This window comes from Danio aesculapii, unplaced genomic scaffold, assembly GCF_903798145.1.
Source record: "Danio aesculapii unplaced genomic scaffold, fDanAes4.1, whole genome shotgun sequence".
Classification (NCBI taxonomy): domain Eukaryota; kingdom Metazoa; phylum Chordata; class Actinopteri; order Cypriniformes; family Danionidae; genus Danio; species Danio aesculapii.
Window position 1 is genome coordinate 60127 of NW_026613639.1, and position 22604 is coordinate 82730.

Sequence of the window (22604 nt, forward strand, 5' to 3'; positions counted from 1 at the left end):
TGTATCACTTTCAACACTGGACCTCTCACTGAAGGTGATTATTCAAATGTTTTTAAATGACAATGAAATACACAAATGATATTTTGTTATTTTCAAATATTTCTACACCCTAATAAGTCTTAAGTATTTTTGTCCTTCCAAAAACAAAGCTATCCAAGATATTTTTAATCTGTTGTGGTTATCGTGAAGTTAGTAGGCTAAGGTTTCATTTTTTTATGACCTGATTTGCTGTAAAAAATGTGGGACATTTAAAAAAATTTGTTTTCATTACTATTTTTTATATAAACAGAAAACAAGAGAGCTCTGTGCAGACACATAAGAAACACAGGTGTAGTGTGTGTCTATATTATATTATATTATATTATATTATATTATATTATATGTACAATTAAGCATTGCATGCACAATTTATTTTATTACTTTTCTTAAGCCAAAATGTGTAATACCACCTTTTTCCTGACATTTTTATTACAAGTTCACATCTGAAGCTAAAGTAACCACAAATCTGACAGCATGTCAGAAGAACAGAAGTACTGAAAGTCACAATGATGTGTCATCACAGGTGATGTAAAATAAAATGAACAATTGTTATCACCATGACTACACTAACTGTATTATGTGTGTGAATTAGATTTTGTTGTATGAGTATCCTTAATCTGTTTTTATTGTTTCTTAGAGTAAATCAAACATTATATAGGGACAAAAACTACATCTACATATTGCTCTAAATCTACAAATCTGTTTTTTTTACCCTCAGCTAAATGAATTATAGTCATAAAAGGACACTGAAGTGGTCGTCTCCATGATTCCCTCTCAAATTAGGGGGAACAGTTACATTATCTATCATTCTGAGCTCCGATCACTAAGTCCACACAACTGGCTCACTGGTGAGGTATGCTAAGCAAATATTACTGCAGCATGATCATTAAGGTGGTATTTCATGTGAACACATGTCATGCTGACCTCCATTTAAGCCTTTTAAATCACATGTATGTTTTAAAAATGTTTTGAAATGCTTTTACAGTTTCAGTTTTGTTGCCCAGTTAATGCAAATACTAGTTAATAATACATTTTCAGTTTGTCTGGTCACTTAATCGAAGAAAGTGACTAAACTTTACATCCCTGTCAAGTGGTATCATTCAGGCTGTATTTGGTGCTAATGGTTGGAGCTTGATCTGGTCCAGTTTCACCTTTGTGGATTTAATGGGTGGGATTATTTAGTGCTTGGGGTGTGCTTCCACTGTGGTTGTTCATTTCTGATATGCTTTGTCTAAATATTAAATAGGATTTTAGATCATCGATCCATCATGCATAATTACGTAAATGATCTAAATGTGGCCAAAGATATCTACATAATGAATTACTTCACAACTGCTGTGAACCTCTCCGAAGACAAAAAGGCTGTGAGAAGGCAAAACTTATCAAAGGTAAGGGTGAAAAGTTTGAGTGTATACACTGATGAACCAAAAATTATATAGATTATACATGCTAATTGTTATTTGTACTTTTTTTTTTTATAGGTCAACTTTGATGACTGCAAGGCAGGGGTCTCAAACTCAATTTACCTGGGGGCCGCTGGAGGCACAGTCTGGGTGAGGCTAGGCCAAATCAGGTTTTCCACAAAAAACTTTGTAAAAAAAAAAAATTCCAATCTTCTCAAATCTCTTTATTTTGTAACACAAAATCAGTGGAAAATAAATCAACCTGTAATAAATAGTAGGAATAATAATAATAATAAATATTATTATTATTAATAATAATAATAATAATAGTGAAAATAATAATAATAATTGGAATAATAATAATAATTAGATTTACTGTTATCCGTAATGTTCATTGTGTGAGGCAATGTAAATACAGTGCAAGTAGTGTAATGCAAATGACCCACAAATAACGGTGCGACCCTATAATTGGTACTGGTTACCGGGGACTCTTATTGCCGATCAACAGGTGTCGATATGTGACTGCAGACGACTACACTAGGCTGCTTTGAGTTCCTTACTTTTCTTTTATCCTGCTGCATTTGCATCACTTTGATTTCATTTGTCTGAAAGAGAGAGAGACCTCACATTAACTCTCTGAGTGTCATTTCCGTTCACTTCCAAGTGAAAAATAGTTATTAAATGACTCACTCTGTCTACTCTTCAAGAAGAGCCCACAGTTAGCTCTTCTGTCATGTTTTCTGGCTGACTTGAGATTGTAAATGTAGGAAAGATGATTGGTTGAAAATATTTTTCAAGACCAATAATCAAACGTGAATTTTTCTTTAACTTGCGCAAGTTCTTTAACTTATGCGCGCACACACAAAATCCAAAGTCTTCGCTTGCACTTATTCACACACAATTTTACACATGCAGGTATTCATTGCACACAAATTAATGCAAAATCAATTAAAATAAACACTGACAATCAAAACACGAATATCTGACATTTTCTGAAACAGGGCAACACTGCTGTAACTTTCACTGCATCAAACCCAGCCGAAGTCCCGCCCCCAACAGCCATATACCCAACTTGATTGGTAGGTTCGTTCAGCTCTGCACACAACTCTGTAAAGTACCATACATATCACTAACATTAAACTTTTAAATTAAGGCAGGGTCACAAACTATCTTCCCGCGGGCAGCAAGTTAGAGACCCCTGTTTTAAACATTAGCTATCTGAATAGTATTTTTTAGTGTGCCGAAAAAACGCCAACAAAACTAAAGACAATAGAGTTCTTTACCCATCTCCCACCATGCAAGTACACATTTTATAACACTCACCGCACACCTTTATTTATTCTCATACTTTCTTGCTTTGGCAATATATTGTAGTGTTTACTGTTTAATAATCAATTAAAAATATGCAAAAAATAAATAAAAAGCGGCATTAATTCCCAATAACTCTCAATGCGTATTGTCATATACAGCCATATGGCTGCAGGCACGACTGATCTTCACTGTATTTGTTCAGCTGAGGGAACGGAGCGAACTAATCCAGCAACAAATGTTTATTTTAGATTTTATTAGACAGTTTTCACTAGATAAGTAGATTTGATCTATTTATTCTGTGTTCTACTTTATTTATTTTATAGCATAATAGTTAAATTAACTTAAAATATTCTGTGGCGTTAATCTAAATAATGCAAAATTCGGTAAATGACTAAATGCCTCTGTGTGTGTATATATATATATATATATATATATATATATATATATATATATATATATATAGACACACATGCGTTTGTGTAATGTTTCAATGTTTTAAAAACGGCCAAAATTTTCTGCTATATCATTCGTACGGTGGTATTTATATTTTGTTTTTTACGTTTTGTTTGTTTTTTAGGACAACAGTATTTCCAGCAGAAAAGATATCCCAAGATGCCATTTTAAAATGTAAAGAAGTCTTAAGCTTATAAAGACAGCAGAAGTCAGTGATTCATTTTATTATTTATTTAAAATTACCATATTTACTATTGCAAGATATTTCTCAATATAAAATATATTTGTCACGGTCGGGGGGGAAAAAATGTTGTTTTATATTATTTATTTATAATATAATAAAATGGCAAAACAAACTACCCCAAGGGGGAAAACATTAACAAAACAGATAAACCAACAAAACAAACTAGACTGGGCAGGGCTCAGGCCTGGAACATATTAGGACAAGGCAACATACAACCCCAAACTGGCACAGAACAGCAGACATGAGGAGAATATAGGCAGAAGTAATTAACACACAAACAGGTGAAAATAATAAACTAATAATGGGTTAACAAGGAGGGTGGGACTAGACAATAGACGGAAAAGCACACTCAAACAACACAAGCCATGTGCTCACTTAAAACGGGACAAGAACACGCAGCAAATGAGAGAACTTATTAACCACCTGTTCACAATAAAGCACAATACTGAAGCCCACAGCCACAATGTAAACACAGAGCCACGTGCTTAGACAACACAAACATAAACAGACGCAAGACACGAGTGAACAATAAATGATAACACCTTACCGTGCACTCACACATATGCAACACGCATGTTTCATCTCAGCGCCAACCAAAACCAACCAGACTGAGACGCTGAGAATGAAACAGCGCGATGCCGACAGAACAAAACACAAACACAAGTATAACAGCGCACCCCAACCATGCACAGACCCTGCGCACCCGCATCAAGTGGGAGCGTGCACAGATGACGTTGCCCATACAGAGACACACACAATGACAAAACGAGTGCTCGACCTGAGAAAACTCGAGCCGGGCACAACATACAGGACAAGACAGAGCTAGTGTCCAGACTGTCACCAAATAAATTTACAAGACCAGAGTGGCAGAACCCTGACAATATTGTGCTCAAAAGTAAAAAGGTTTTGTTTTTTACCCAGACATTTAAAAAGAATATATTTTAGAACAGTAATCACAATATTGAGAAACTTTTTTTCATCCAAGGTTATCATACTGTCAGAATCTTATACCGGCCCATGTCTACAATTGAATAAACAGGAGTAATTAGCCTAGGCCAACAGGTCAACAAAACAGAACAGTTTTTTTTATATATTTTTTTTATAAAAATTCTGGTGCAAATTTGGTGAAGCTTGCATTTTACTATTAACACCAACATTATGGATTAGAACAACTTTCTAATGAGACCATTATTATATCCACAGCAAACCATAAGCAAATTAGACATTAACTCCAGCCATTAAGAGTTCAGATCAGTAGTCATGTAGGAACGACAAGTTGCTAACGAGACTATTCATACCTCCATCAGCCAGCAACATTAGCAAATTAGTCCACAGCAGGATGTTTTTCCTCTGCCCTGTGTGCAAAAAAGCTCCTCGCTCTCTTCCTGGGAATCTCGGGAATGTGTGTATGAGGAAAAGAAAAAGTCAGAATTTGGGTATGGCAAAGAAATTTTGCCAAAGGACTGCCTTGCTGTTTTGGAGGCTGCATTCAAAGATTTCCAGGCTCTGATATGCTGTTTGACTAAAACTGAATGGCTGCTCGTTCTCTACTACCTTGAGGCTGTTATCATGCTGGAGCTACTTCAGCGGCCTGGAGTAGTGACAAACATGACTGTAAATGTTTGTTTTTCCTTCCCTTCTTGTCTTTGTTCCTAGACGCTTCATCAATGGGCAAAACTGGTGTTTGCAGGTTGAGGATTGGGAGGGGAGAAGCCGGATAGAGAATGGTATCTGTGTTGCAGTGAAGGAGCACAAAGTACCGTTGTCACATGAACAGGAACTTGTAAGTTTATATCGTACTTTAAATCATAACAGCAATAAATATATTGTGGTAAAGTCATACTTATTTTTGTCCTTTTCTCTAACTAGTGGTTTGACTTGTACTTCAATGAGGTGCGGCCAGTAATGCTGCAAGAAAACCGCACCGGCGACAATGTGGCAGTTGATTCATTTTTTGTGTCAAGTAGTGGGAGATCGATTTATAACCCCTCCAATGACTTAAAAAGACTACATGACAAGTAAGCAACATTACACCTGTCTTTAACTCTACATGTTCATCCGTCCAATTTTTGCATTCTTACCATGCCTTGTGTTTCAGATACAGTCTCCCCAGTGTGACCTTTGGTGATGCCCAGAGAGCGTTTGAGGCAGCAGCACAAAACCTGAAGTCAGAAGTGGAGAGAAATGTGTTGGCACGGCTGTTTGGGCACATGCCAGAAACAGCTGAAAGGAACAACATGAGGAGAACGTCTTCAGATGCATTTCTGGCTCTAAGTGTGCTTGATCAGCTTGCTGGAAAAACACGGTAAGAATCTAACAACAATGATCCTTATTCTTAAATTTGCAACCCACAGCCTTGTCTTTCCTTCCTTTAATATTTATTTTTTGTGATCTTATAGACAAAGGTCCAGTAGAGCTTCCAGCCAAGAGACAAGGGTGGACGAACAGACAGCCTACAAAACTCTTGAGCAGTTCTGTCCAGTGACTCTGGAGGGGCCTCCCCCAAAAAGGGCACGCAGGAATGAGCTGTGTGGCTCAGAACATGAGAGCCACTGCTATGACCGCTGGTGTAGCGAGCAGCTCAAGCTGCGTGAACAGCATGCTCTTGGTGAGTATACAGATGATTAATGACACAAACAGTGAAATTGAGTGAGAATAGCCAAATACTGATGTGTTTTGTGTTTCTAGAACATTTTGCTGGACAGCAGCCATCAGAGTCCAAAATAAACCGCTGGATGGACAAACAAGGGTGGACGTCAAATGTCCCACAGGCTTCAGTGGTTCTGAAGCAGTGGAAGCCCGTTGCCAGGTTGGACTCGGTCATCGACAGCAGCTTTGTGCATAAAATGATTTTGTCTCAACGCTGGAAAGGACTGACTGTCAGGCCCGTCCCTGACAAGGGTGATGGTGTTTTCACCAAAAGACCCTTTCAGATTGGGGAGGTTGTCTGTGAATACCACGGCCAGCCGGTTAGCCATGAAGACGGGTTGGCAATTGCTTCGACCAGTGGCATTAGAGCTGGACATTTGTTTTTTTATATGAACAAGCAACATGAAGCCATGTGCATTGACGCACATGAAGAAAGTTGCCAGTGCCATCCCATGAAGTTCAATTACGGACGCCTGATACGTCACTCCAGTAAAAGAGCCAATATCCGGCCCAGGCTGTATGTGCTTAATGATAGAGACATCATTCTCTTCATTGCCACAAAAGACATTTTGAGTGATGAGGAGTTACTCTATAATTATGGCTCAAAGAGGAGATCTTTTGCCGGGAAAGGGCTGGAATTAGACTGGATGTGAAACAACATCTTTCCATCCCCCATTCTCACCCACTTCTAACATGCCCAACTCCAAGTTTCCACCTGTGGCCATATTCTCTCCTCACTCTCTGGACTCTGGACAACCATCCCTGCTCTTCTCACCCTGAAGGATTCTTCCTGCAATGTCAAGCACCAACACTTCTCTCTAAATAGAGACTTGGTTGTAATAGGCTGAATGAGTGGGTCTTACAAGCCATTCACCTTTACTTCCAGAGAACTGTATTTTCTCTTACTGACTTGTCTTTTTTCACTCTTTTTTTCCTCATAAGCTTCCTTTATGCAGTAGTGAGAGTGTGAGTAAGCTACTCCATATTCTCTCCTCTCTCTCTGGATTCTTTGCAACACATGTGGAATTACAGCCTGGTAAGTATGCTGAAGCTGCTCGTAACCCTCCCTCCCTCGAACCCTTAATTTCAACCACAAGAGAAGCCATGGACCTCACTGCCGAGAATTAACCAGGCATGCTAATTCTTTAAGCAAGCTATAGTATATTCATCCTAGGATTCACCACCATTTTTAATTTAAGACATTACCTATGTTGTCTCTATGTTGTTTGATTAATGTTCAGATTTTGTTCATTTGTTTGCACTTGTATGTACTGGAAGTTGTTTATTTTCTTTAGTTTAGTTATTATTTGATATTACTATTATATATAGTCTTCCACTGTACTGTTATTTCACATTCTTATTAAAAAGTTGCAGAAATGACCCAGTGTCACAGAGTTCTGTTTCAGTGGATTCATATTATGCTTTTTAAACTAAATAAAGGTGCAAACACAGACACAGTGTTTAGGATATATTTTAACAATAATTCAAACTATTTATTTCATTTAAAAACGAGTAATCCTTTAAAAGAAAAAAAACCCACTTTATTATTTAATACATAAAAAGATTTTTCAGATAAGTGCAACACTTTTTCCCTTCACCTGAAAAGTGTGTGATAGTTTAAATAAATAAGAAAAAAAGGAAAATGACAGGGAAAAACAACTCAATGATCAAATTCCAAATTTACCATTTGATCAGCCGAGGACAAGAAAGAAGGAATCCACAAATATCCCGGAAACACTGAAATAACAGGCTCTGTATGAGAGCTGCTCTTTGAAGAGAATAAGGCAGCTAGCCTAATTCAAAAGAGATAATATACAGTCAAATACAATAAGAATTTATTTTAGCAAAAGAGAAAAAAAAGTCAATATATTTTGGACAAAATTCAGTGTAAAATGTAAGACATTATTTATAAAGACAGACAGGCCTATAGAATTATTTTTGAAGTTTATGAACATGAATGGCAGCTGTTGTTTTTGATCTAACAGCAGCAAAACTGCATGCTGAGTTTGTGTCAGGATGATGATGATACATTTTTTTTTTCCTTTTTCAAAACAGTTTAGAACAAAACAGCAATAAAAACAAGCAAACAAACAAACAAACAAACAGACATTTTTAAAGGAACATGGAAACAAAAAAGACATACATGTGTCAAAGGTAACTGAATACAATCTTATTTTTATTTATTGTTGATAAAATGTTGCTATATAAAATCTTGTTAAGGGTTTTCGTGTCTAAGATCAACAGGCTCCAAACATATATAAAATAAAAGCACCACAATGAAATTAAAACAATACTTTTCTTCTCAATCATTTACCCCAGTATGCAGAATTTTATAGGCTTGTTGTCTCAAGGTAAATGTCAGTACTTCCATGTCATACACCTCTTTAACAATATCATACCATTCGCCTACAGATGGAGGATCTTCCTTGAGCCATTTCTTTGTAATGGCCTTTTTGCTAGTTGTTAGTAGTGTGTTAAGAAGATACACATCATTTTTTGGTATTTCTGCAGAGTAAATTCCCAGGAACAGTTTTAAAATTACATTCCAGATTCAATCCCATTATTACATTTATCTCTTTATTTAAATCTTGCCAATAGGTGTGTATAATATTACAGTGCCAAACTATGTGGAAATGATCTGCCAATACATTTCCACATTTTCTCCAGCATTCACCATTTTTTTATCTCTAGTTTGAAAGTATTTTATTTCAGGTGTTATAAAGAACCTGATTACATTTTTCCAAATAAATTCCCTCCATGAATCTGAATTAATTGTAATCATCTGTGTTTCCCAAATAGTTAATCATTCCTCATTTGTTATTATTATATTGGCTTCTCTTTCCCATTTCTGCTTTATATACATTGGTGAGTGTTGGGGAACAATAGTCTGTTACGGAGGGGGAAGAGAGGGAGGAGAGGAAAAAAGAGAAGAAAAGGAGGAAAAAAGAGAAAGAAGAGAAGAAAAAGGGGCGGAAGAGGAAAATATTTTTTATTTAGTTTTTAATAATTTATTTACAGGTAAAAAAGTTACTCTGTACTATTAATATTTGATTAATACTACATATTTTATTAGCTTTTTTATTTTAAATATATTTGCTTTTAAGTACATTTCTGCTAAGTATTTTGCTAAGTATAGAGAAACTACAAACTAGTTTCTTTATTGAAACATTATTTTCTGGACTATTTCATTTTGTGCCTATTTAATTTTTTGAAATATACTATAGCAAAACACAACCAACTAAAGAAACAAGCAGAGAAACAGTTAAAATGACCAAACATTTATTTAAAATGAGTCATAGCCAATTATTTACATTTACAATATAATAGCTCAACAGCAGTGCAAACAAGTGCAAAGGAAGACAAAAAAATTACACACATAAATAAAGCAATTTACATAAATAAATGTTTCTTGGAATAAATAAAAATAATACAAAATGTGCAAATAAATTAAACAAAAATAAATAACAACACAAAATGAAATAAGCAATGATATTTTCAATTTTAAAATAAATGATAAAAACAAATAAATTAGAAATGTAAATTTATTTAATTATAATTTAAAGTAAAAAAAAAAACTACAAGTAAAACAAAAGACCCCTGAAAATATTTAAATGTCAATAATAAAAATAAACACTTCAGGAAGTGCCCAGGTCTTCTGGAACATTTTTATTATTTTTCTCCTTTTTTTAATTCTTTCCAACCACTGCTCCTTCGGCAATGTCTTTACAGGGTCCAGTCTCCGCTGTTCTAAACTGGCCACATTTCTTGCGACAGCAGTACAAGGTGTGGATGGAATGGCAGGAGGGGCAGAAGGGAGGCCAAACCCAAAAGCCGGTAGAGCAGAAGCCAGCATAGACCCCTCTGAGGCCACTGGCATCAGCATGACCAGTTGAGTCCCTGGTGGTGGAGCAGGAATAAGTTGCCGTTGGGCTTGCTGCATCTGAGCAGGTGGCAAAGCTGGTGGGTCTGAAAAAATGGTCCTTTTTCTTTTTAGTTTAGCCTGGCCCACAGTGCTACTGGGCAAGTGGTACTGGTGAGCCGGGCCTGGCTGAGGTGGTGGAGATGGGGGGGCGCACATTGGCAGGCAATAGGGGGTCAGCCGCCACAGACAAGCGGCTTGGAAATTGCAATCACAACTGCAGTGTCCTGCTGTTTAACTTTTTTATTATGCCACTGTACCAGGGTGGTGTGACTCACATCCACCAGTTGAAGGTTAGTCTGCTTCATCACTATAGCATTGGCCAGAATGCTGCACCTGATTTTTCTGTAGTCTGCCAGGATGAGATTCCATCTTGACACTGTGTTGGTCCCCTTCTTTTTGGGTGTTCTATGTATGGCCCAGAGCCTGACAAAAAATAGTCTCAACCAAGCGACAGCAATCTGGCCACTGTGCAAGTGGAGCAGAGGTGGTCAGGGCATGCCTCTTCAAACTCTCCACTCCTGGGGTAAACTCCTGCCTCTTCTTTGGGGACCTAAACCTCCCTGTGTCCAGCTTTGCTTGATGCCTGGCTGCAAACACCACCCTCTGCTTGTCATAGTCCAGCACGTTCTGCCAAAGAGCAACAATATTGCTCACCTAAGCAGAAAAAGCAGATAATACATGCTAATGAGAAAGCAAAATGTGCAAAAGGTAAGCAAGTATGACAAGTTAAAGAGTGAACAAAGAGTGGGTTTATATTCCTTACCTGCTAGTTGGTGAGGACAAGGGAGGGCTGATTCCTCAGGTCCACAAGATACTCTGCCAGGCTGTCCACTCTGTCCATACCTGGTACACCTGAGCCATCCACAGCCTAAAAAAATAAAAATAATAATTATAATACACACACACATAACAAACATAGGCACAAAACATAGATTGTAGATGCGTAAACATAGATAGGTTACAAGATATTTACATACACCAGACTCAGATGTCGATGTGCTTTGCTGCAACATGGAGGCAGCAACCAGGGTGGCAGAGGCATCAGGCTGGGTGGAGGGTTCAGTAGGTTGGGTGGAGTGGGCAACAGGCTGGGAGGAGGCATCAGAGAAGATGGTGATTGCAGCAGGTTGGGAGGACGAAGCATGCTGGATGGAGGAGGCAGGGGGTTGGGTGGAGCGTGCAGCAGCATCCAGGGCAGTGGAGACAGCAGACTGGGTGGAGGCAGAAGCAGGATAGGCAGTGGAGACAACAGCCAGGGCGGTGGAGACAGCAGACTGGGTGGAGACAGTAGCAGGATAGGCAGTGGAGGCAGCAGCCAGGCCGGTAAAAACAGCAGAGGAGGTGGCAGTCAGAGTGGTGGAGGCTGGAGGGTGGATGGAGGAGGTCGCAGCCAGGTCGGTGAAGGCTGGAGGATGGATAGAGGAGGTAGTTGCCAGGGTGGTGGAGGATGGATAGAGGAGTTAGTTGCCAGGGCAGTGGAGGCAGCTGGGTGGATGGAAGAGACAGCAGCTGGGGTCATGGCAATGGGCTCAGAGGTGGGCAGGAAGTGGGAGGAGATGGAGAAGTTTGGGTCATCGGAGAGACTTGGCACAGTTATATCATATACTTCATCCTCCCCGAAGCCCTCATCTTCTTCCCCACCTTAATCCACATCCTCCAACATTTCCTGAGTCTGGGTTTAATGCCATGGGCTGTCCAGTCTGACTCAGGAGGTAGTCAACACCAAGCAGCTCTCCTACAAATGGAGAACAAAAAGACACAGACATATATGACTCATATTTAAAGCATTCCATAATAATACTACAAAGACTTTCAATAATATCTAGACTTCTGTATTTGCCACTCACCACATGGTTGGCTTTGGTGATGCAAATAATAAAAAAATAAAAATAAATAACAATGAACACCCCCAAACCAAAAGTATTATGCACATAAGTCTATGACATACCGGTGTATTGGGCAGGAGGCCTGAATGTTGGTATAAAAGCCCGACCAAACACCTTCAGGTTGTTGGTGTTGACAGAGTGGGCCATATCCCAGGAGTATGTGAGAAGGGATGCTGGCTTGCTGGTCACAGCCGCAGTCCCTCGATCCTGGTTCCACCTGTTCAGGCCTTCCAGGAGGTATAGTTGAAAAATCAGTGCATTGGCACTGGTTCCTAGCAGAAAAAAAAACAAATAATAAAAAGGCACAATTTTCTACATTTTAAAAATTATTTAAAAGTTCACACATGTGAGATACCAACCTGGAATGAACCTGTTCAGGTGGCAGTGAAAAGACTCCAGGGATGTGGACCCTTTAGCACACCGATACTTTGTCAGAATGACCCCAGACTTTGTGGTGGTGCCTACCTCTATATAGAGTGGCACTCCAGGCACATCCTGGATGCATCTGATATGACGTTTTTGAACATGCCAGATGTGCTCCATGTGCACCTCATCCATTAAGGGCACACCCATAAGGTCCCTCCCATTTGCTCCCCCGAGTTCCTGCAGCAGCCTCTCAATCAGGCATATGGTGTCTTCCTCGCCACGTGTCCTCCTGCGGCAGTAACGGCTAAGATCCTTTTTGGTGATGCTTCTGTCCACCATGTCATCACTTATAGATGGCACACTCTCCTGCATCAGCTGTTTTTTTTGCCTGCTGCAACAGGCTGAGATCTCCTGCATCCCACTCAAAGATACAGGCGGACAGGCATCCGATAAAGGTGAGGTATAGGGAATGGGCATCAGTGGTGCAGCCCACAGCCAGCCGCCTCATAAAATGCCAGATGTCCAGCCTTATGTGAAGATCTGGCCATTCTCCAAACCTATTCTGCAACTTACTGGTCACTCCCTCATTTATGCAGCAGCCACATTCCACATAGAGCAGCATTGTGGGTGGAACAGCTGCCTGGCGGTACCGCTCCATGACACCAGCCACCATTCTGTCCAGCCCTGGCCCCTCTTGCACTGTCAGGACACTGCTCAGAATCTGGCCAATCTCATTGCTAATGGAGGTCAACCAGAGCGCTGTCCCCCGTCCATGACCAGCCAGCTTCTTTGTGATCTGGAATTTATAAATGTAGCAAAGCATTCATGTTCGAATTTTATCACAGCCAACAATAATAATATGGCAATATTATAGAATTTTAAAAAATTCAAGCCTAACACAGAGTCAGTGATGCATTACCTGTTTGGTAGAATCCATCTTTAATATAGTCCCAAAGATGGATGTGATGCTGGCCTTAATGTGGTCTAGCCTGGAGAGGATGTCCCTGCCATACACTGAGAGTAGCCAACGACTGGTGGGGATGTCGATGGGCTCTGGAGGCTCCTGGCAGGCCACAGGAAAAAGGCTGGGTCGATCAACAAAGTCAGCACACTCTCCAAGATAGTGTGCCAACCTCTTCAGCCATTCCTCCCCATGGTTTTCTCTCAGCTGCTTCACCAGTCGAGCCGGACTGTTGCCCAATGTCCTGTCCCAAAGCAACCTAATGACACGGATGTCACAGGCATACCTGAAATGCGCATTGTTGTTGTAATTAATTGCAGGTAATTATTGGAGGGTCAGTGGTTTGGGTCTACATAACTACCACATTTTCTACTCTGCTATACTTACTTGCGGGTCAGAATCAGCCTGAACATTTTCTGGTGTGGCAGGTCAAGTTGGTCGCGGACAATCTGACTTGTTGACAGATAGTTCAGAGAACACACAGTGCACCTGAGTGTCTCAGTCAACATCAGGTAGTATCTGTCAATGTCCAGGACCTTTCGAGCCCTCTTGTGGACACCCTAACCTGTCAGATTCTTGCCACAAGTTGGGCAGGAGAACCTCACCTTCCACAGGTGGTAGGGCATCCACACCATTAACCGGTGGGTGAAGAACCTGTCTGGTGTTGGTGTCTGGTGGTAAATAAGAGCTGGACCAGGGGGCTCATACCACAGCTGTAAATCTGGCCGCAGCTTGCCAGAGTGAAATATGGTGTGGGCAATCCATCTCTGGTCCTGCACAGGGATGGTTTTGCTCTGTTCACCTGGCAACCAGAACGAAGCTGAGGCCCCAGCAGTTGTTTGATCCTGTTTGGAAGACAATTTGTGTATAAATAAAGCTGTTAATGTTCAATAAATTGGTGCTCATATACTCACAGACACTGTCGCAGGACTGAGAGTCCTCACAGTGGATGGAGATGGGCTGGAGGACTTCATCAAGGAAGGAGAGTGGGTGGAGGACTTCCTAGGGGACGGAGAAGGAGTAATGGTGCTCACGGTTGATGAAGAAGGGGTGGAGGACTTCACAGGGGACAGAGAATGGGTGGAGGACTTCACAAGGAATGGAGAAGGGGTGAAGGACTTCTGAGGGGATGGAGAAAGAGTGGAGGACATCACGGGGGATGGAGAAAGGGTGGAGGATTTCACAGGGGATGGAGAAGGGGTGGGGGACTTCACAGGGGATGGAGAAGGGGTGGAGGATTTCACAGGGGATGGAGAAGGGGTGGAGGATTTCAGAGGAGATGAAGAAGGGTTTCTCACAGTGAATGGAGGAGAGGGGCTTGGGGTCCTTCGTTCTACCAGGTTGGGCCTCAGTGTAGACAACTGGGACCCACCAAAGTGCAACTTGGTGAACTACAAACAGAAACAAATGACACAATATAATTATTTTCTAATTCAATGAAATTACAACCTGCAGGACTATGCTAGAAACATTCTGAAGCTAGTGGTATGTACATCCGGTCAAAAAAATACTAAATGGTTTTAAGCACGCATTAATTACACAGAAAATATTCACCATTGACAAACTTAGAGAAGGCCTTAGGAAAGACCGTGGCACTGAAGCCTCAGACTGTGCACCAGTGGTGCCAGGAGCAGTGTTTGAAGCCTCAGAATGGGCCAATGACGCCATGAGCTGTGTCTGAAACCTCAGACTGTGGGCCAGTGGTGCCAGAAGCTGTGTCTGAAGCCTCAGACTGTGGTGGTGCAGCGGGAGCAAAAAAAAAAAAGATGTAGTGAAAAAGCATAACAGCACTAATAAAAATATATATGTGTTGCATTATCATTAATGCCTTTTTAAATATATCACCTTAGTGGTGTGAAATCCACAATTGCAGGCCCTGGACCCTCCAAAGAGGGTGGTCTGTCCGCGGGCATGCATGGGACATTTCTCAATCTGAAAAGATAGATGTGAAAGATCTGAGGGTTCTTTCTAACCTCTGTGTTTTGCTTTGATAAATCAGCCCTGCATTTCTGTTGTTTTTATGTGCTTTTATTCTTTATTTGTTTGAATACTTTAATTAATCTTATCATTATTTAGAAACATTCTTCATGTAATTTAATCACATATTTATTGTTTTTGACATTGTGTACTTATTTTTCTATTCCATGGTTATTTATTTTCATGATTAGGAGATAAGAGTTTTTAACGTCAAAGCACTGATATTGTTTGCACCATTGCCAACCAATCTGCATACTACATATAATGTCATGAAGTAAGTAATTTTGCCTTACCTTCTGATAAATGTCATACCACTTCCTCTGTCTTGGAGCTGGTCAATTGCCTGCTCCAGAAGGCCAAACGCCAGAGCTGGCAAAGACTCTCAACCTGGCCATCCACTCCATATCACCCATAGCCTTGTGGCTTTTTGGCTTAGTGCTCATCTGAACATAAAATGTAAATAAAACTTAACAAGTGCATTAATTACAATACTGTAGCCTGTTGCCTGAAACAAGCGAAAGAAAGATCACATTTCCCAGGTAATTTCTCTGCTATGGTAAAGGGATAGTACTAAAAACATATTAATTCATAGAAACATGAAATAATTAATAGATTAATAGAAACACCCGTTTGCACTGGCTGCCAGTTGCTGCCCGCATCAAATTCAAAGCTCTGATGTTTGCTTACAAAGCGACCTCTAGCTTTGCTCCTTCATATCTGCTCTCACTTCTGCAGATATATGTGCCCTCCAGAAACTTGCGTTCTGTGAATGAACGTCGCCTCGTTGTTCCATCCCAAAGAGGGAAGAAATCACTTTCCCGAACTCTCACATTCAATCTGCCCAGTTGGTGGAATGAACTCCCTAACTACATCAGAACAGCAGAGTCACTTGCTGTCTTCAAGGAACGACTAAAAACGCAACTGTTTAGTCTCCACTTTCCTTCCTAATCTGCAACTGCCTCTCTGGCTATACCACTAGCTGTACTCTCTCTCTCTCTCTCTCTCTCTCTCTCTCAAAAAAAAAAAAAAAAAAAATGTACTAATGCTTTGCTTCTTAGACTTTACACACCTGAAACTTGTCTATAGCACTTGTTCACTGCTGCTCTTATAGTTGTGTAAACTGCTTCCTTGTCCTCATTTGTAAGTCGCTTTGGATAAAATCGTCTGCTAAATGACTAAATGTAAATGTAAATGTAAATATATAATTAATTATGGTGGCTTGAAAAGCCAGCATATTGTTATCTATCAAAACTTCTTCTTCTTCTTCTTCTTCTTCTTCTTCTTCTTCTTCTTCTTCTTCTGAGACTAATTTCTAAGTGTATCTCCTCCTAGGCCTTTCAAGCTACATACTTCAAACTTTCGTCAAACCTTCAAACTGGTCTGACTCGGGTTGCTATATCTTTTCTAACTGATCCAACTTTGGGTTTTCCGAAAAACGACCCAGAAAAAACCCAAAAGTCCCATTGACTTAACATTGGGTCAAACTTTGTGAGCTCATAACTCTGCATCAGACTGTCCTACAGACTTCTAACTGGACTCATTTAACTCAGTCTAGCCAGCAGCCAATAACTGATGACTTTTTAACTTACTAGCCACTCCCTAGCAACCACTTACAGCACCCTAGCAACTGTCCCATAGACTTCCATTGTAAAAGACTGTCATTGACTTAACATTGGATCAACCTTTGTGAGCTCATAACTCTGCATCAGACTGTCCTACAGACTAGAGTCTGGCCTCATTCAACTCAGTCTAGCCAGCAGCCAATCACTGATTACCTTAAAACTTACTAGCCACTCCCTAGCAACCAATTTCAGCACCCTAGCAACTGTCCCAGAGACTGTGACTAGCTATTCTAACACACGCTAACAGTTTTAACATCCTACTGACATGCTAATCTTGCTAGAAAGGTGCTAGCAACACGATAGTGACATGCTAGTCATGCTTTTAACATGCTAATTCATGCTAACAACATGCTAATTCATGCTAGAAACAAGCTGATTCATGCTAGAATCATGCTAGTAACATACTAATATCATGCTAGTTACATGCTAATATCATGCTAGTTACATGCTAATTCAGGCTAGAATCATGCTAGTAACCTGCTAATTCATGCTAGTAACATGCTGGTAACATGCTAATTCATACTAGAATCATGCTAACAACATGCTAATTCATGCTAGAAACATGCTAGTAACATGCTAATTCATGCTAGTAACATGCTAATTCATGCTAGAATCATGCTAATTCATGCTAGAAACATGCTAATTCATGCTAGAACCATGCTAATAACATGCTAATTCATGCTACAATCATGCTAGAAACATGCTAATTCATGCTAGAAACATGCTAGTAACATGCTAATTCATGCTAGAATCATGCTTGTAACATGCTAATTCATGCTAGAATCATGCTAATAACATGCTAATTCATGCTAGAAACATGCTAGTAACATGCTAATTCATGCTAGAAACATGCTAGTAACATGCTAATTCATGCTAGAATCATGCTAGTAACATGCTAATTCATGCTAGAATCATGCTAATAACATGCTAATTCATGCTAGAAACATGCTAATTCATGCTAGAATCATGCTAATAACATGCTAAATCATGCTAGAAACATGCTAGTAACATGCTAATTCATGCAAGAAACATGCTAGTAACATGCTAATTCATGCTAGAATCATGCTAATAACATGCTAATTCATGCTACAATCATGCTAGAAACATGCTAATTCATGCTAGAAACATGCTAGTAACATGCTAATTTATGCTAGAATCATGCTAGTAACATGCTAATTCATGCTAGAATCATGCTAATAACATGCTAATTCATGCTAGAAACATGCTAATTCATGCTAGAAACATGCTAGTACCATGCTAATTAATGCTAGAATCATGCTAGTAACATACTAATTCATGCTAGAATCATGCTAATAACATGCTAATTCATGCTAGAATCATGCTAGTAACATGCTAATTCATGCTAGAAACATGCTAGTAACATGCTAATTCATGCTAGAATCATGCTAGTAACATGCTAATTCATGCTAGAATCATGCTAATAACATGCTAATTCATGCTAGAAACATGCTAATTCATGCTAGAATCATGGTAATAACATGCTAATTCATGCTAGAAACATGCTAGTAACATGCTAATTAATGCTAGAAACATGCTAGTAACATGCTAATTCATGCTAGAATCATGCTAGTCACATGCTAATTCATGCTAGAAACATGCTAGTAACATGCTAATTCATGCTAGAATCATGCTTGTAACATGCTAATTCATGCTAGAATCATGCTAATAACATGCTAATTCATGCTAGAAACATGCTAGTAACATGCTAATTCATGCTAGAAACATGCTAGTAACATGCTAATTCATGCTAGAATCATGCTAGTAACATGCTAATTCATGCTAGAATCATGCTAATAACATGCTAATTCATGCTAGAAACATGCTAATTCATGCTAGAATCATGCTAATAACATGCTAAATCATGCTAGAAACATGCTAGTAACATGCTAATTCATGCTAGAAACATGCTAGTAACATGCTAATTCATGCTAGAATCATGCTAGTAACATGCTAATTCATGCTAGAAACATGCTAGTAACATGCTAATTCATGCTAGAATCATGCTAGTTACATGCTAATTCATGCTAGAATCATGCTAGTAACATGCTAATTCATGCTAGAAACATGCTAGTAACATGCTAGAATCATGCTAGAAACATGCTAATTAATGCTAACATCATGCTAATTCATGCTAGAAACATGCTAGTAACATGCTAATTCATGCTAGAAACATGCTAGTAACATGCTAATTCATGCTAGAATCATGCTAATAACATGCTAATTCATGCTAGAATCATGCTATTTCATGCTAGAAACATGCTAACATTATGCTAATTCTTGCTAGAATCATGCTAGTAACATGCTGATTCATGCTAGAAACATGCTAGTAACATGCTATTTCATGCTAGAATCATGCTAGTAACAAGGTAATTCATGCTAGAATCATGCTAGTAACATGCTAATTCATGCTAGAATCATGCTAATTTTCGCTAGCAACTGCCTAGCAACCACTCATAATACTTTAGCAACTGCCTAGCAACAACCTAGCAATGCCTTAGCAACCACTCAGAACACCCTAGCAACCACCTAGCAACACCTTAACAATGACCTAGAATACCATAGCAACCGCCTAGCAACAACTTAGCAACCACCTAGCAACACCTTAGCAACCACCTTGCAACACCTTAGCAACAACCTAGCAACACCTTAGCAAGCACTTAGAACAACCTAGCAACTGCCTACCAAGAAACATGCCAATCTATACTAGTAACATGCTAACATAAATGTACTTATCTATGCCGACTGTTTCAAACTTCATAAAAACTGCTTCAGTTATTTACACTTTAAAACGACTTCAAACTTTTAGACCCAGCTTTTCAAACCACCATAAAGTTTGTCCTCAAACTTTAATATCTAGTTGATAATGTTATCAGATGGGTAATTATAACACGATAACACAATAGTAAACATTATAATAAACATTTAGGTTCAAAAGACAGACATTTTTATTATTCACTGTAGAATGACCGTAACACATTAGTTATAAATAACTATAATTCATATAGCTAATTATCATTTAGTAGCATTATCATTTATGGGTACACCATTGTAGTAACAGTTATAAATCATACAAACATAATAAACATTTAGCAACAAAAGGCAGGCAATTACAGCTTTTAATTTATTCTTACAATTCATTTAGCTAATGAATATTTAGCAGAAAAAGCCTATATTTTTGTGTAAACTTTATTTTGACGCGTCGAGAAACGTTTTGATAAACACATCCAAACAACTGTATATACAGTATATATGCATGTATATATAGATACAGTTAATAATTTAAATAATTTAATTTATAATTAATTATTTATAATAATTTAAAGACACGTTCGAACAAAATCAATGATTTCTGCAACTGTATCAAAAGTATGTAATGTTAAACAGTTTGCGGGGTCATGACCTTTGACACCATGCACGTGAATTTAGGGTGACTTTTGTTAAAGTTCTTGTCATAAAATTATAAATCAGCATTAGGAGGCCAAGACTGACATAACAAAAGACTACAATCGACAAAACAACTTCTATCAGTAGATATAGACGTTGACAAAAATAACTTACCTTGATCGGTTATATGATGATGTGCATATAATCATTTGCACGCGACGCGATTGGCTCTCATCCATTCTCACAATGGAGAAGCGAGAGCAGCGATTGGCTCCCATCCATTCTCACAATGGAGAGCGAGCGCAACGATTGGACGAGGAGGGAGACCGAGACAGATGATCCTAATCCAGGTAGCGCCACAGAGACTCAGACTAATCAATCCAACTGTGGTAGAAATGCTGAACTTTGTCATGATAGGTATCCAGGTAAATCCAAATAAAAGCTGCCGAAAAGAGAGAGAGAGAAAGGTAACAGAAACATGCAGCTCAAACCCACAACCCTGAGATTAAGAGTCTCGTGCTCTACCGACTGAGCTAGCCAGACTTCTAATACTCTCATTCTAGTCACTGTTTTGATCAATACCTTCCCTACCTGTGTAGAGTTTGATGCTGTTTTTAAGTCAACTGGAATCAGTAACTTGGCCGATACAGGCACTGGACAACAAACTTCTGCTGAATCCTGATGTCAACTTGTAACGCTACACAGCACGTGGCCCAGGATCATTGCCCAGTGCACGTGTTAGCAGTTGCAAGGCAGAGAAAAGATTAGTTCGTCCCGGGGTGGGCTCTAACCACCAACATTTCAGTTAACTGCCGATCGCGCTAACTGATTGCACCACAGAGACTCAGACTAACTAATCCAACTGTGGTATAAACGCTGAACTTTGTCTCGATAGGTATGCTCAATGAATCCAAATGAAAGCTGCCGAAAAAGAGAGAAAGGTAACAGAAACACCCAACTTGGGGCTCAAAACCACAAGCCTGAGATTAAGAGTCTCATGCGCTACAAACTGAGCTAGCCAGGCTTGAGAGATGCTCATTCAAGAGAAAGTCACTTGATGCTGATTTTAAGTCAACTGGAATCAGTAACTTGGTCTATCTAGGCACTGGACAACAAACATCTGCTAAATCCTGATGTCATCTTGTAATGCCAGACAGCACGTGGCCCAGGATCATTGCCCGGTGCACATGTTATCAGTTGCAAGGCAGAGAAAAGCTTAATTCATCCCTGAGTGGGCTTGAACCACCAACCTTTCGGTTAACAGCCGAACGCGCTAACCAATTGCGCCACAGAGACTTCAGAGCAGCACAACTGTAGTAGAAATGCTGAACTTTGTCTCAATAGGTATGCTCGAAGAATCCAATTGAAAGCTGCCGAAAAGAGAGAGAAAAACGCCCAACGTGGGGCTCGTACCCACGACCCTGAGATTAAGAGTCTCATGCTCTACCGACTGAGCTAGCCGGGCTTCTGATGTGTTCATTCTAGTCACTGTTTTGATCAATACCTTCCCTACCTGTGTAAAGTTTGATGCTGATTTTAAGTCAACTGGAATAAGTAACTTGGCCGATCCAGGCACTGGACAACAACCTTCTGCTAAATCCTGATGTCATCTTGTCACGCCAGACAGCACGTGGCCCAGGATCATTGCCCGGTGCACGTGTTAGCAGTTGCAAGGCAGCAAAAGCATTCGTCCTTCCCTGGGTGGGCTCGAACCACCAAGCTTTGGGTTAACAGCCGAACATGCTAACCGATTGCCCCACTGAGACTCAGACACCAAACCGACTGTTGTAGAAAACCTGAACTTTGTCTCACTTGGTCTGCAGGATGAATCCAAATGAAAGCTGCCGAAAAGAGAGAGAAAGGTAACAGAAACAGCCAACGTAGGGCTCAAACCCACGTCACTGAGATTAAGTGTCTCATGCTCTCCCGTCTGAGCTAGCCGAGCTTGTGAGACACTCATTCTAGTCACTGTTTTTATCAATACCTTCCCTACCTGTGTAAAGTTTGATGCTGATTTTAAGTCAACTGGAATAAGTAAATTGGCCAATAGAGGCACTGGACAAAAAACTTCTGCTAAATCCTGATGTCATCTTGTAACGCCAGACAGGGCTTGTGAGATGCTCATTCAAGAGAAAGTCACTGTTTTGATCAATACCTTCCCTACCTGTGTAAAGTTTAATGTTTTTAATGTTATCTTGTAACGCCAGACAGCACGTGGCCCAGGATCATTGCCCGGTGCACGTGTTAGCAGTTGCAAGGCAGCAAAAGCCTTCGTTCGTCCCTGGATGGGCTCAAAGCAACAACCTTTTGGTTAACAGCCGAACGCACTAACCGATTGTGCCACAGAGACTCAGACTAAATATACC

General features: G+C 39.7%; 1 protein-coding gene and 2 non-coding genes across 3 annotated transcripts; 1 reads left to right on the plus strand and 2 right to left on the minus strand.

Annotated features, from left to right (window-relative positions):
- Positions 1 to 1355: 1355 nt before the first annotated feature.
- On the plus strand, positions 1356 to 7465 carry LOC130220034 (uncharacterized). The gene is made up of 8 exons (XM_056452471.1): positions 1356 to 1427; positions 1521 to 1592; positions 4933 to 5039; positions 5107 to 5233; positions 5320 to 5468; positions 5549 to 5755; positions 5850 to 6058; positions 6139 to 7465. The coding sequence occupies exons 1-8, from the start codon at positions 1356 to 1358 to the stop codon at positions 6750 to 6752; spliced, it is 1557 nt and encodes a 518-aa protein (XP_056308446.1). The 3' UTR covers positions 6753 to 7465.
- Positions 7466 to 21460: 13995 nt separating this feature from the next.
- On the minus strand, positions 21461 to 21534 carry trnan-guu (transfer RNA asparagine (anticodon GUU)). The gene has a single exon. It is a non-coding gene; the product is annotated as a tRNA-Asn (tRNA).
- Positions 21535 to 21630: 96 nt separating this feature from the next.
- Positions 21631 to 21703, minus strand: trnak-cuu (transfer RNA lysine (anticodon CUU)). The gene has a single exon. It is a non-coding gene; the product is annotated as a tRNA-Lys (tRNA).
- Between the last annotated feature and the right edge of the window lie 901 nt (positions 21704 to 22604).